Source organism: Arvicanthis niloticus, chromosome 16 (assembly GCF_011762505.2).
Source record: "Arvicanthis niloticus isolate mArvNil1 chromosome 16, mArvNil1.pat.X, whole genome shotgun sequence".
Lineage (NCBI taxonomy): Eukaryota > Metazoa > Chordata > Mammalia > Rodentia > Muridae > Arvicanthis > Arvicanthis niloticus.
Window position 1 is genome coordinate 17,031,280 of NC_047673.1, and position 12,068 is coordinate 17,043,347.

At 39.8% G+C, this 12,068-nt stretch overlaps 1 protein-coding gene and 1 non-coding gene across 2 annotated transcripts in view; one reads left to right on the plus strand and one right to left on the minus strand.

Moving 5' to 3' along the window:
* Positions 1 to 12,068, minus strand: part of LOC117721719 (disintegrin and metalloproteinase domain-containing protein 32-like) — a 110,632-nt gene that overhangs the window by 90,524 nt on the left and 8,040 nt on the right. The window contains exons 2-3 of the mRNA XM_034520517.2: positions 8,996 to 9,060; positions 935 to 996 (exon numbers count right to left, since the gene is read on the minus strand). Coding sequence (XP_034376408.1) covers positions 935 to 996; positions 8,996 to 9,060 — 127 coding nt within the window. The remainder of the gene's footprint in view (positions 1 to 934; positions 997 to 8,995; positions 9,061 to 12,068) is intronic.
* Positions 9,185 to 9,289, plus strand: LOC117722123 (U6 spliceosomal RNA). The gene has a single exon (XR_004608511.1). It is a non-coding gene; the product is annotated as a U6 spliceosomal RNA (small nuclear RNA).

The window sequence follows — 12,068 nt, forward strand, 5'->3', positions numbered from 1 at the left end:
TTTTATACATGTTATGTATAATATTAAATGTTTTATTTTTATTTATGACTATTGTATATTTAATAAATTTATTTATTTGTGATTATATAATATGTAATATATTATATATGAATATACATTATGTTATATATTTTTATTATAACATAAATATATTGTATATAACTAAAATATATAAAATAAAATGAGTAATATATAATATGTATGTGTTATACATTGTACATAATATATAATATGTATATGATATATATTATGCATAATATATAATATTTATATATTGTACATAATATATAATATATAGATATGTGTGGTTTTGATAATGTGTTTGAAGAAAATTAAATCCTATTATCATTAGTATCTGCGCTGAAACTCAAGTCTAAGCCCAGCCTTCTTGGGGTTCCATGTTCTGTAATACTCTGTTGCATCCATTTTACTTCCTCCCTTCACACTTCCTCCTGCTTCAGCGACCACCCAGTCTGCTGCTTTCGGTTCTCCACTGAGCCTGGTCTCACAAAGGCTAGCAATGGTGCCCTCCCATGCGCCCTAGTGGTGAGGTCTGAGTGTCAGCTGAGCTTAAGGCTAGCAGTGACTGATGACTCTTAGACATTGTTTCTCATGGCGTCCCCAAGGAGCTCACCCTTCTGCTCTCCTTCCTGTCTGTGTATATTCACTTCCTGCATCCCACAGTTACCCATCATCCTTACGAGTTTCCATGGCATCCAGTTAAGTCTCTTTTGCTTCTCACATTGAAAACTCATTCCCACCACTATTCTTCGGATTTTGTTCTTTTCAGTCGTGGTAAGAACAGTAGAGAGAGCAGACAGTTCTAATAAGAGCTGTATTGTTGTTTCTGTTACTCTGCTGCTGTTTACAAGTAAAGAGTTTCAAAGAAATAAAATGAAATGGCAGGCTAAAGAGTAAAAAAAAAACCAGTCACCTTTTCTGGAGGTGCACAGTGTACTGCTTCTTGTTTATTGGAATAACATAGGATATCTGCTCCTAGAGAGTCCAGAAAAACAGAGTGAAAACAGATTTTGAGAAGAAGCAAACAGCAACTCAAGAATCAATCAACCTCACCAAGCATGTTTCAAACAATTCAGAAAATCACGGTGCACCTCCTATGTTAAAAATCTGCAATAATATATTGAAAATGCTTAACTTTTCACTAACCCATTCATTGCCACACTAAATTAGAATTCACACTAAATTAGAAATCTCCACGTCACTGAATCTTAAACGCCTGGGAAAGAAGAGCCTGTGCTGTCTGAAGTCCCTTTGTAGCATCCTGGAAGCCGGAAGTACTCCGTCGTGAGCATCTTAGCTGCCAGTAACAACTCTTTACCTACACTGTCATGGTGCACCAAGCACATATTCCCTTCACTTGCAGAATAAATGGAGACGGCACGATGCCTTAGAGCAAGCAGAGGGCTTCATCCATGGAGGTCACAGGCAGTTTGTTGAACAAGAATGTTAAATTTATGCAGCAGCTGAATGCCTACTTTTGGTGACTAAGGTGTTCCGCTCCCAGGTAGAGAGCAAGCGGACGGCAGAACAAGGCCTTCCAGAGACCATCTCTCCACAGAAATATCTGCCTCCTCGGAAAGACCAAGGAAAAAGAAAAGCAGGGGCGGGCCTCAGTACCTGGGTTTATCATTATAATATGAAAAGAGGTGGCAAAGAAGGCAGGAAGGAAGAGGTACCTACTTCACAGCACACCTTACACAAATCCAGGTAGTGTGGTGTGGAGAGGCTCCCTGGTTCGCAGAGAGAAGAAGTTAAGTCCAGACCTTCATACTCAAGTAGAATACCAGGCCCAGGGCTTCGAACCCAGAACTGTGAATCCAGTGGTGCCCGATTCCAGGTTAGCATCTTCAGACTGAGTTTCTGAGAAGGATCGTAGCCAGGAGCCAAGGAGAGCTTTCATCATGTGTGAAGAAGAACCAAAGCATGGGGGAGAACAAGACTGCCTGCAGGACTGATGAAAGCCCTGGGCTTCATCCTGGAACTCGGGACCAGACCTGACTACACAACCAGGCACTAGAGAGAACCCAATGAACCCAGTGCCTTTGACTTATTCAGTACTTATATTAAATAGACTTTCTTCAAAATGAATTGCATTCTAGACCATAAAGCAAGTCTTTAGAAGTACACACTAAGGAGCTGGAGCTATGGCTCGGCAGTTAAGAGCACTTGTTCTTGAAGAGGACTCAGGTTTGATTCCCTGCCACATCGTGGCTCACAAACATCAGTAAGTCCAGTTCCGGGGAATCTGATGCCCTATGTCCTCCGCGGGCACCAGACATGCATCTGGTACACAGTTATACGTGCAGGCAAACACCCTTACACATAAAATAAATAAATCTAAAAGTAAATACAAGATGAAATTGAAAGACTTTCTTAAAACTCAGCGGACCATAATTGAAGGAAGCAGAAGTCAGCATGAGGAGAAAACTCAGGAACTATAGAAACCAATGGAGATTAAATAATAAGAGTTTGAACTAACCCGTGGGTTATTGGAGCAGTTAAGAAAGGAATTTCAAAATCCTAGAATAAAAATGCAATCTATAAAATCTGTGACATACAACAATGATGGCTGTCTTAGTTACTCTTCTATTGCTGTGCAGACACCATGACCAAAGCAGCTAGAGTGTGTTGGGGTTTACAGTTTCAAAGGGAGAGCCCATGACTATCATGGCACCAGGAAGGCAGGTGTAGCTGTGCAGCAGTAGCATGGTCCTGAGAGCCCACACCCTGAGAAGGACAACCAGGAGGCAGAGAACTAACTGGCATAGTGTGGGCTTTTGAAACCTCAAAGTCCACATCCCATCCCCAGTGACACATCTCCAATAAGCCCACATCCTGTCCTCCTCAAACTGTTCCACCAGTTGGAGACTGAGTATCTGAAATATACAAGTCTATGAGGGCCATTTCATTCAAAGTGGGCCCAGCAGTTTTACCAAAAACAAAACAGCAACAACATAACCATCTGTAGAGATGACTCAGAGGTTAAGAAGACTTGCTTCTCTTCCAGAGTGTAGTGAGCCGCTGTTTCAGTGGCTACACACATGCATTTTCCAAGATGGCGCTGGTCTCATGTTTCCCCAGCAGTAAACAATCATTCTGCGCAGCTGCTAGGCAGAAAGAGCGCCAAATCACTGGCCTATCCCGAGGCGTAATATTGGGTGGTGAGCGAACAGCCATTCAGAAGTGAATACGTCACTCTAGGGTGTATTTAAGGGAGCCTCTTCCGGTTTCTTCCGTCTTTCCGCATTACCGTGTGGAATAGTAAAGTTCCTCGTGGGAGTACACCCGACTATCGCCTCCTGTCCTTATTCGCGGGCGAAAAGGGATTTTGGGGGCGCTCGTTTCACCAGAGGACTTGAGTTCAGTTCCCAGCACCCACACTGGATGGCTCACAGCTGCCTAGAACTTTACCTCCAAGGGATCTGACACTCTCATCTGACTTCTGTGGATACCTGCATATACACAGTGCACACACACTCACACATATATAGATGTAAATAAAAATATTTGAAAAAATGGTGATATAAAAAATCAAAAAGACTTCAAATAAGAACCTAAGGGTTTACATGAAAGTCTAATTTTAAAAAATGTGCAATCAAACTCAAAATTAGTAGAAGCAAGGAACAATACCAGAGCTAATTTTTTAAAAAATGAAAATTAAAAACTCTTCAATCATTTGATTATTTAAACAAAGTAGATTCTTTGGGGGAAAAAAGATTGATAAGCCCTTAGTAAAATTAGAGGAAAATACAAAATAATAAAATTGGAAAGTAAAATGGGAATATTACAACAGATACTACCAAAATCCAAAAGATCACTAGGAAATATTTAATATATTTCAATAAATTCCCACAAATAGATACATTTATAGACTCAAGATAAAATAAAACATCTATCAACAAGAGACTAAAGCAGACATTCCACCAGACTCTTCAAAAGTAACAAGCACCCTCCTCAGACAAGTCAATAAGACAGAGAAGGGGGAATGCTTTGAAACTCACTCAGAGCCAGCAGTATCCTGACAACAGAACCGGATGGAAAACAACAGAAAAGAAAACCAAACACAGATTCAGATGATGACAATGGATGCAAAGATGCTCAGGAGCATACATTCCAGCATCACATTACGAACATCATACACCATAGTCAGCTAAGTCTCCCTCTGGGAATGGAAAAGTGGATGTCAAAGACGGAAGTCAATAAATGTAGTATACACATAAGTAGATTCAAAGGAAAAAATCACATAGCCGAGTTCTGTGATTACAGCTCAAAGTTAAAGCATGCACTACTCTTTCAGAAGACCTGAGTTCTGTTCCCAGCATCCTTGTCAAGTGGCCAGAGGTGCCTGTAACTCCAGCTCCACAGAGATCCAACACCTCTGGCTTTATGTGCATATACCCACAGACAGACACAAGCAGTTTTAGTTAGGCTTCTATTGCTACGATGCAACACTATGGCCAAAAGCAAGTTGGGAAGGAAAGGGTTGATCATAAGTCCACATGGTCTATCACTGAATAAAGTCAGGAGAGGAATTCAAATATGATTGGAACCTGAAAGCAGGAGCTGATGCTGAGGCCATGGAGGGGTGCTGCTTACTGGCTTGCTCCTCATGGCTTGCTCAGCCTGCTTTCTTATAGAACACAGGACCACTAGCCCAGGGATGGTATCACTCACATCAATCACTAATTAAGAAAATGTTCTGCAGGCTTGCCTATAACTTGATCTTGTGGAGGTATTCCCTCAATTGGGGTTCCCTCTTCTCACGTGACTCTAGCCTGTATCAAGTTGATGGAAAACTAGCCAGCACAGTTAACCCCTTGCCACCTTGCCACCTTGCCACACAACACTTTTTAAAACACAGTCTTTCCTTTTTGTTGTTGTTCATCCCAAAGATCTCAGATTAATAAATGTCACAAGTATAAAACAAATTACAAACCTTAAAGTTCCACAGTCTTTACCAATACAAACACATCAAAAGTTCATTCTCTGAAAAAAAAATCCCAAGTCTTTTAAAATCTAAAATCTTTTAAAAATTCAAAGTATCTCAACAATATGCCCCAATAAAGTAAAAAAAAAAAAAAAAAAAAAAAAAAAAAAAAAAAAAAAAAACCATATATTAAATACTTCCTTACTTCAAGAGGGAAGAACCAGGGCACAGTCATAATCAGTTCAAAGCAAAATCAGACTCAAACAGTATAAATAACTCAACATCCAATACCAGGGACTCACTCATTGTCTTCTGGACTCCTTCAAGGACCTTGGGTCGCTTCTTCAGCTCCACCCTCTGCAGCACACACAGCTTGTCTTCTAAACTCTGGCAGGCTCCATCCCACCTCTGCTGCTGTTCTGGGTGGTCATCCTATGCTACTTGGATCTCCAGAATTCTGGGCTCACATGCCACTGGGCTATACTTTCAACAGTAGCCTCTCCTGGGCTCTCTTCAGAAACTCTAGCCCTGCCACACAGTGCCAGGACCCAGCTGCTCTCCATGACCCCTTCATGCCTTCAAAATCAGTAACATAGGAGTGACTTACACTACAAAATCTGGCTGCCAGAACAAGGTAAAGCTTTGGCTGCTTCCAGAACAGAGCTTCTGTGTGCTGACCCTGAAGAAACACTGCCCAGAAGAGATCACCTCAGTGATGCTGGTCTCTTCTTAATCACCTCTAATTCCTTAGCTCCCCCTGATAAATTTATTATTGTCCCAGTAAAGCAAAGGTTTTTATTTTATTGACTCTGGTCTCTTGTTAACCACAGCACCCTATTGGGCAGATTTCCTGCAGAATAAATATAAAGATGTAGTTTCATATAATAATGCTTTGTGGATGAAGTGATGAGTTCATAATTCCTGATAATGATTTTATAGAATTCCTAAATTAATACAAGTAATCTTGAGCCCCCTATAGAATAAAAGCTGCAAATAGGAAACTCTGTAAACTTTCATGTGCCAAGGGCTGTTGTAATAGAAAAAGAAAACAGGCTTGGAACAAATTTAAGATCAAGGAAAACATTCCATCTAGGTTAAGAAAGAGGCCACTACCTGGTAACTAAAGGTCATAAACTGGGCAACTTATCATAGGTGCAAGGACAGAAAAATAAATTATGGAGTAGTCTATCTATACAAGACCTCAAAATAGTGAGACACAAGACAGATTATTTGTCTCTAGGCAAAACCATGCTAACTTATGATATAAAATTTATTGCTTTAAACTTATAATGAACTTATGGAACTAGAAACAGATACTAGTCATGTACTAATCTAAATGGAAAGTCATGTAAACAATCCTGTTGTAACTCCTTATCGAACTATGACATGAACTATTGCCTTAAACTTACTATGAACTTATGAAATGTAAAAATGCTTTAAAAACCATATGATTAATTATCCTTAGTATAAATAAATACTAAGAACAACAATGAAGAGGCATTTTAGCACTTTCTCTAATCCAGTGTGTCTCAAGAAAAGAAAGACCTTTTCTTTCTTTCTTCCTTCCTCCTTCTCTTCCTTCCTTCCTTCTTTTCTTTTCTCTCTTGCTTACCAAGAGTTAAGGACCTCAAAGCTTCTCACCTGGCCAGCAAGAGGCCTGAGTTAAAGAGAAAAGAACCCAAGTAACTAAGGTTTTTTTTCTTCTTTTCCCCGATGCTATTAGCAGGAGTTAATTGCCAGGAACCAGCAGCTTTTAAGTTTTAGCCACAGAATAGCAAGTGAGAGTTTAAATTGACAGAGCCCATCAGCTTCTGGCCCCTAGAACAGTAAGTAAGAAAGAATTACAAGGCCAGAGACCATCATCAGTCTTTGGCCTTCGTCTGACTGGTGCTGTGCCCCACCTCAGTACCTGAATGCCAGGGCTGGCCCCAGGCTAAGATCCATAAAGGGAAACATAACAAACTGTGTCATCAACATTGCAAATGTTTGTGTTTCAACTGCTTTGAAAAAAAAAAAAGTAAGCCATTAGTTGGGGCAAGACTATCACAGCTCATACATCAGACAGGAACTGCAAAGGAAAATACCATAAATTCTTGAGACTCAAAAGTAGAGAAATCCAGACTTAAACTGGGTGAATGGTTTGAATCGACATTTGAATGAAAGGTGCAGCAACAGCTGATGGACCCTTGGAAGACAGCAGACTTTTAGAGAAGAGTAAAGGCTCCTCACCACACCCTGTGACAACAAGTCTCATTACATGGAAAGACAGGAGTGCTCACATACTACTCGAGTGAAATGTAAATTCACATGGTAACACATGCTGTGGAAAACTATTTGATAGCTCCTCAATGTGTCAAGCATAAACTTATCTATCTCACTGCTAAGAGTGTAACCAAAAGAAAGGGAAAGGAGTGGGCAAGCACCAATATTCATAAACAGTTTTTCACAGTAGCCAATACCTGAAAATGAGCCACATGTCCATCAATTGATTAATGGATAAATAAATATGGTACTCCATATTTGTTTTAAGAAAGCTATGACCTGAGAGTTGTTACAAATAGATAAATCTCATTAGAATAAGCATGAGCATCAATTGTTGCTGAAGTCTGGGGATCAAAAGAAAGGTAAGCCACGATGGGACAAGGGGGAATATCAAGGACAAGTGAAAAATTATACAAGTAGGATGCGCCATGTCTGCAAGCTGCATTTTCACAATTGAGGTGTTCATCACCATGCGTGAATTCTGCAGCATGAAAATTTACTTCAGTAAATGTCAGTGCAATCACATGTGTTGCTCCCATATGAGGGAGTGGGACCTAGATCATATACGTTGTGTAAAAGTAGGAGGGGGCTATTTGGGAGAAGAAATAAAATACTGGGAGGGGGAGGAGACGGGGGAAGAAATGGACAACTTTGTACAATCAATATATGCTGATGGAAATGTTTTAAATGACTGACTGTGTGCTAGAGAGATGGCTAGGCTGGTAAAACACTTATCCTAGCAAGCATGAGGCCTTGAGTTTGATCCCAGAGCACATGTTTTATTTTTTTATTTTTTTTTATTTTTTTTAATTTATTTATTTTATATTTTATTTACATTTCAGATGCCATCTCCTTTCCCCATTTCCCCTCCCTAGAAAGCCCTATCCCATTCCCCCTCCTCCTTTTTGCTTTTATACATTTTTTTAAAATGCTAATCAAAGGCTTTATAAGTTTGGTAATGCTCAATCAGAAGTGTAACCCAATACCCAACCTAGATATATAAGCTATCTTTGACTGGTGGAGACACGATCACATGTTTTAAAAAGACAGTTGGGATGGGCACATGCTTATAATCCCAGTGCTAGAAAAATGAAGATAGATTCTCTAGAGCTCACTGAGCAGCTCCTGGTCAGTGGGGGAGTCTGGCTCACAAAGCAAGGTAGACAGACTCCAAGGAAGGATGCCAGAAAACCAATCCCTGGATTCCAAGTGCACATGTGCACACGTGCACATGCACGCAAGCACACACACACACACACACACAGATTTATTGCCTATAAGGCAGGTACATTTATATGTTTATTTTTAAAACTCTTAAAGACATTTAACATAGCGAATTACCAACGCCAAAAATCATTGAATAAAATTAATTATTTTGCTTTCTAAAATATGAAAGTAAAACTTCTCATGTTTAAGAACTATGGGTACATAAGGAAAGAGATTGTTGTTAAAATGTGTTAACAAAATCAGCCATTTTGAAGAAAATTATTCTCCTCCTGGATCTCTAGATATCTTCTTAACGTCAAAAAAGACATTTAACATTATTCTTTTTTATTTATTATTTTGTAGATGTGAACTGCTAAAAATACTATGAAGAACTGACAAACTTTTTTTAAATAGACCATCTTAATTTGCATGTTTATTTTTACCATAAAAACTTTATACTCATTACCAGCAGTAATAACACATATATGATACAATAATATTATTTGTGTGTTCTATAGCTGTGCAATACAAGTAAGACATTTTATATAATAATGTAGAATGTAAAAAAATGTTTCTTACTTCTGAGTTTGTTTTATATTCAATTTTCTTTGGAAATATGACTTCTAGAAGTGAACTTTGAAAATCTGAAAAGAGAAAAAACATTTAGTAATCTTCCCTTTAATTTGACTAAATATTCAGTTTGCTTCGTAAGGTTTACTTAGCCAATAGGAGTGGCTCAGCGCTGTGTGCTACTTTGAAAATTCTAATGCTCTCAACAGGAGTCCATGAACTAAAACTGAAATTAGCCAGAGGAAGTTAGCATGGCCCCTATGCAAACATGACATATTAATCCATTAAGTGTTCCATATTTAAAACAGAACACTGAAAACATTGACTTTGACAAACAGATAAAATGGTCATGAAAGACAAAAGGAGGCAGTCAGCATACTCAAAACTCATTTTTCACACGAACACATAGGCAAAAATAAACCGATCAGAGGCACGCGCCAAGAAAACGTGGCTGAAATGAAAGATTTAAAGCAGTGGACTAGAAAGTGCCTAGTGGTGAGCTGTGATCTAACGACATTGTTGAGCTTCAAAATCAAGAATCCAGTGGGAATTTGAGTGGAAACATGTCTCATACCATTGTGGTTAGGTTACTGTCAACTTGACACAGGCTAGGGTCATCTGGGGGGAGAACCTCAGTGAGGAAAGGATGCCACAAGATCTGCTTGAGTAACAGCTGACATCAGTGGGCCAAGCCCACCGTGAGTAGAACCATTTCTGGACACTGGTGCTGAGCTCTTGCGTCAAATGCAGGCTGAACGAGCCGAGAGAACAAGCCAGTAGGCGAGTAGCTTTCCTTGAGAGCCTCAGCTTCAGTTCTGGCCTCTGGATTCCTGCTGTGAGTTCCTGCCTAGGCTTCCTCAGTCATGGACTGTGACACAGAACTGTTAAGTTGAAATAAACCTTTTCCTCTCCAAGTTCCTTTGGGTCATGGGGTTTATCAGGGTTCTAGAAAACTTTGGCAGACATAAACAAAAAGGAGAAACACATCCCGGCCCAGGCCTTCAATATTAAAACACTCCCTTGTGTTTTAATGAATAAAATTGGATACCCAAGAAATCTATGCTGAGTAACAGTGTCATTCAACTACCAAAGAAAAGGTGGCTATTTATAAAAGGTCTAGAAAGGAGCAGGGCAAAGATGGCAGACAGAAAGGCGGACAAATTTCTCTCAAGAACTATAACTATATTGTACTAAAAGGTCTAGAAATGAGAAAGTAGAGACGGCAATGCTGTGGAAGCACAGCCACGTGGTGGGAGCAGCATTAAGTTCTATGACAGTGGACATACAATAGCGTGCACCACTATCAGGGAGTATAGCACAGCAAGAAGAACGTGAGCAGACTAACCTCCTTACATTTACTGTAGATAGTGGTCAAGCATGTGAGTTAAGGGCAGAGAAAGGCTAAACCTAAAAATGCCACAACTACAAACCTCTACACCTGGCCAGACACAGTCTTCACTCCACTTCACTTCAGTTTTTCCCTCCACAGTCTTCACCGGGGAAAATCTGAGTGAGTAGACCCAATTCTCTCCTCCACACACCCTTCTCAGTCACCCAGATGGAGGCAAGGTTCCACATCCTGTGCCCTGGCCACTCCTGCTTGCATACCTCTCAGCCCAGGTTGCATCCAAGATACACTCTGCCTACCCCAACCTACAGGCGCTCTGTGCCGTATTACAAGTTTTCTGCTCAGTTAGATCCCTTGCATCTTGTACCATAATCTAGATCAGTGATTCTTGCCTCACCCTCCTCTCTCACTCCTCACACACTTCCCCCAGTGTCCAGACCTACCTCCAAACTTCAGCCTGGACCAGAAGGCACATCCTGCTTGCCAAACCAGCACCTCATATCTGCCTGACTTATTCCATCTAAGCCATTCCCGATGTTTAGACCCAACCTGAGCCAAATGTCCAGTGTCCAGCCCCAACCTGCTCTGTCCATATCAGAAAAAGAACAAAAACAGTCCACATATTCACATTTCATTGAAAAAAAAAACCCACAATCAATATGAAAAAGCAAGGTAGTATCTACATCAATGCCAAGACGTGGAATTTAAAAGAACCATGAACTTCAAAATTTGAGGATTTTAAAAAAGACATAAAGAAAGGCTGGAGATGGAGAGATGGCTCAGTGGTTAAGAGCATCAACTGCTCTTCAAGAGGTCCTGGGTTCAAATTCCCAGCACCCATCTGCAGCTCATAACTGTCTGCAACTCCAGGGGATGTGACATCTTCACAGAGACCCACATGCAGGCAAAACATCAACGCACATGAAACAAATTATTTTTTAATTTTTTTTTTGAAAATGACACAAAGAAACAACTCAACACACTTCAATGGAATTAACTTAAAGAGAACAAATTTCTGAGTGGAGTCAAAGAGAACACAAACATAAGGAGGGTGGAAATGACAAGACAGTCCATGATTTGAAAACAGAACTCAATAAAGAGTCAGGAATGCTGACAAGAACGCAAGCTCAAACAAAGATGGAATTGAAAAACCTAAAATCGAGCCAGAAAACTGAAGGGAAGGCCTTGTGTGCAGAATGAACCAGGAAGAAAATCGAACACCGGAACTGAAAGGTAAAGCAGAAGATCTACACAAAACAGTGATGTGACAACTTTAAATAAAAACTAGAGAGGAACATGGATGGCATATGGGACAAAATAAATAAATAAATAAATAAAACAAGATCAAACCTTTGAATCTACAGGTATAGATAAAGGGGAAGAATCCCAGGTCAATGTTGTAGACCAGACCTTCTGAACAAGATCAGAGAAGAAAACTTCCTGAAACTAAGGAGAGGCTCACCCATACATATACACATACAAGAAGCACGTAGAACATCAAACACACAAGACCAGAAAAAGAAACTCCATGTGACATGTCATAGTTAAAACAGTAAGTACATAAAACAAAGAAAGTATAATGAAAACTGGAGATCAAACGCCAGTTGCGTGTAAAAGAACACCCCAGGAGAATAACATCTGATTTCTCAAAGGAAACTTTGAAAGCCAGAAGAGCCAGGAGCAATGCATTATGCTACAAATCCAAAATTAAAAAACAAATATAAAGACAAGAAA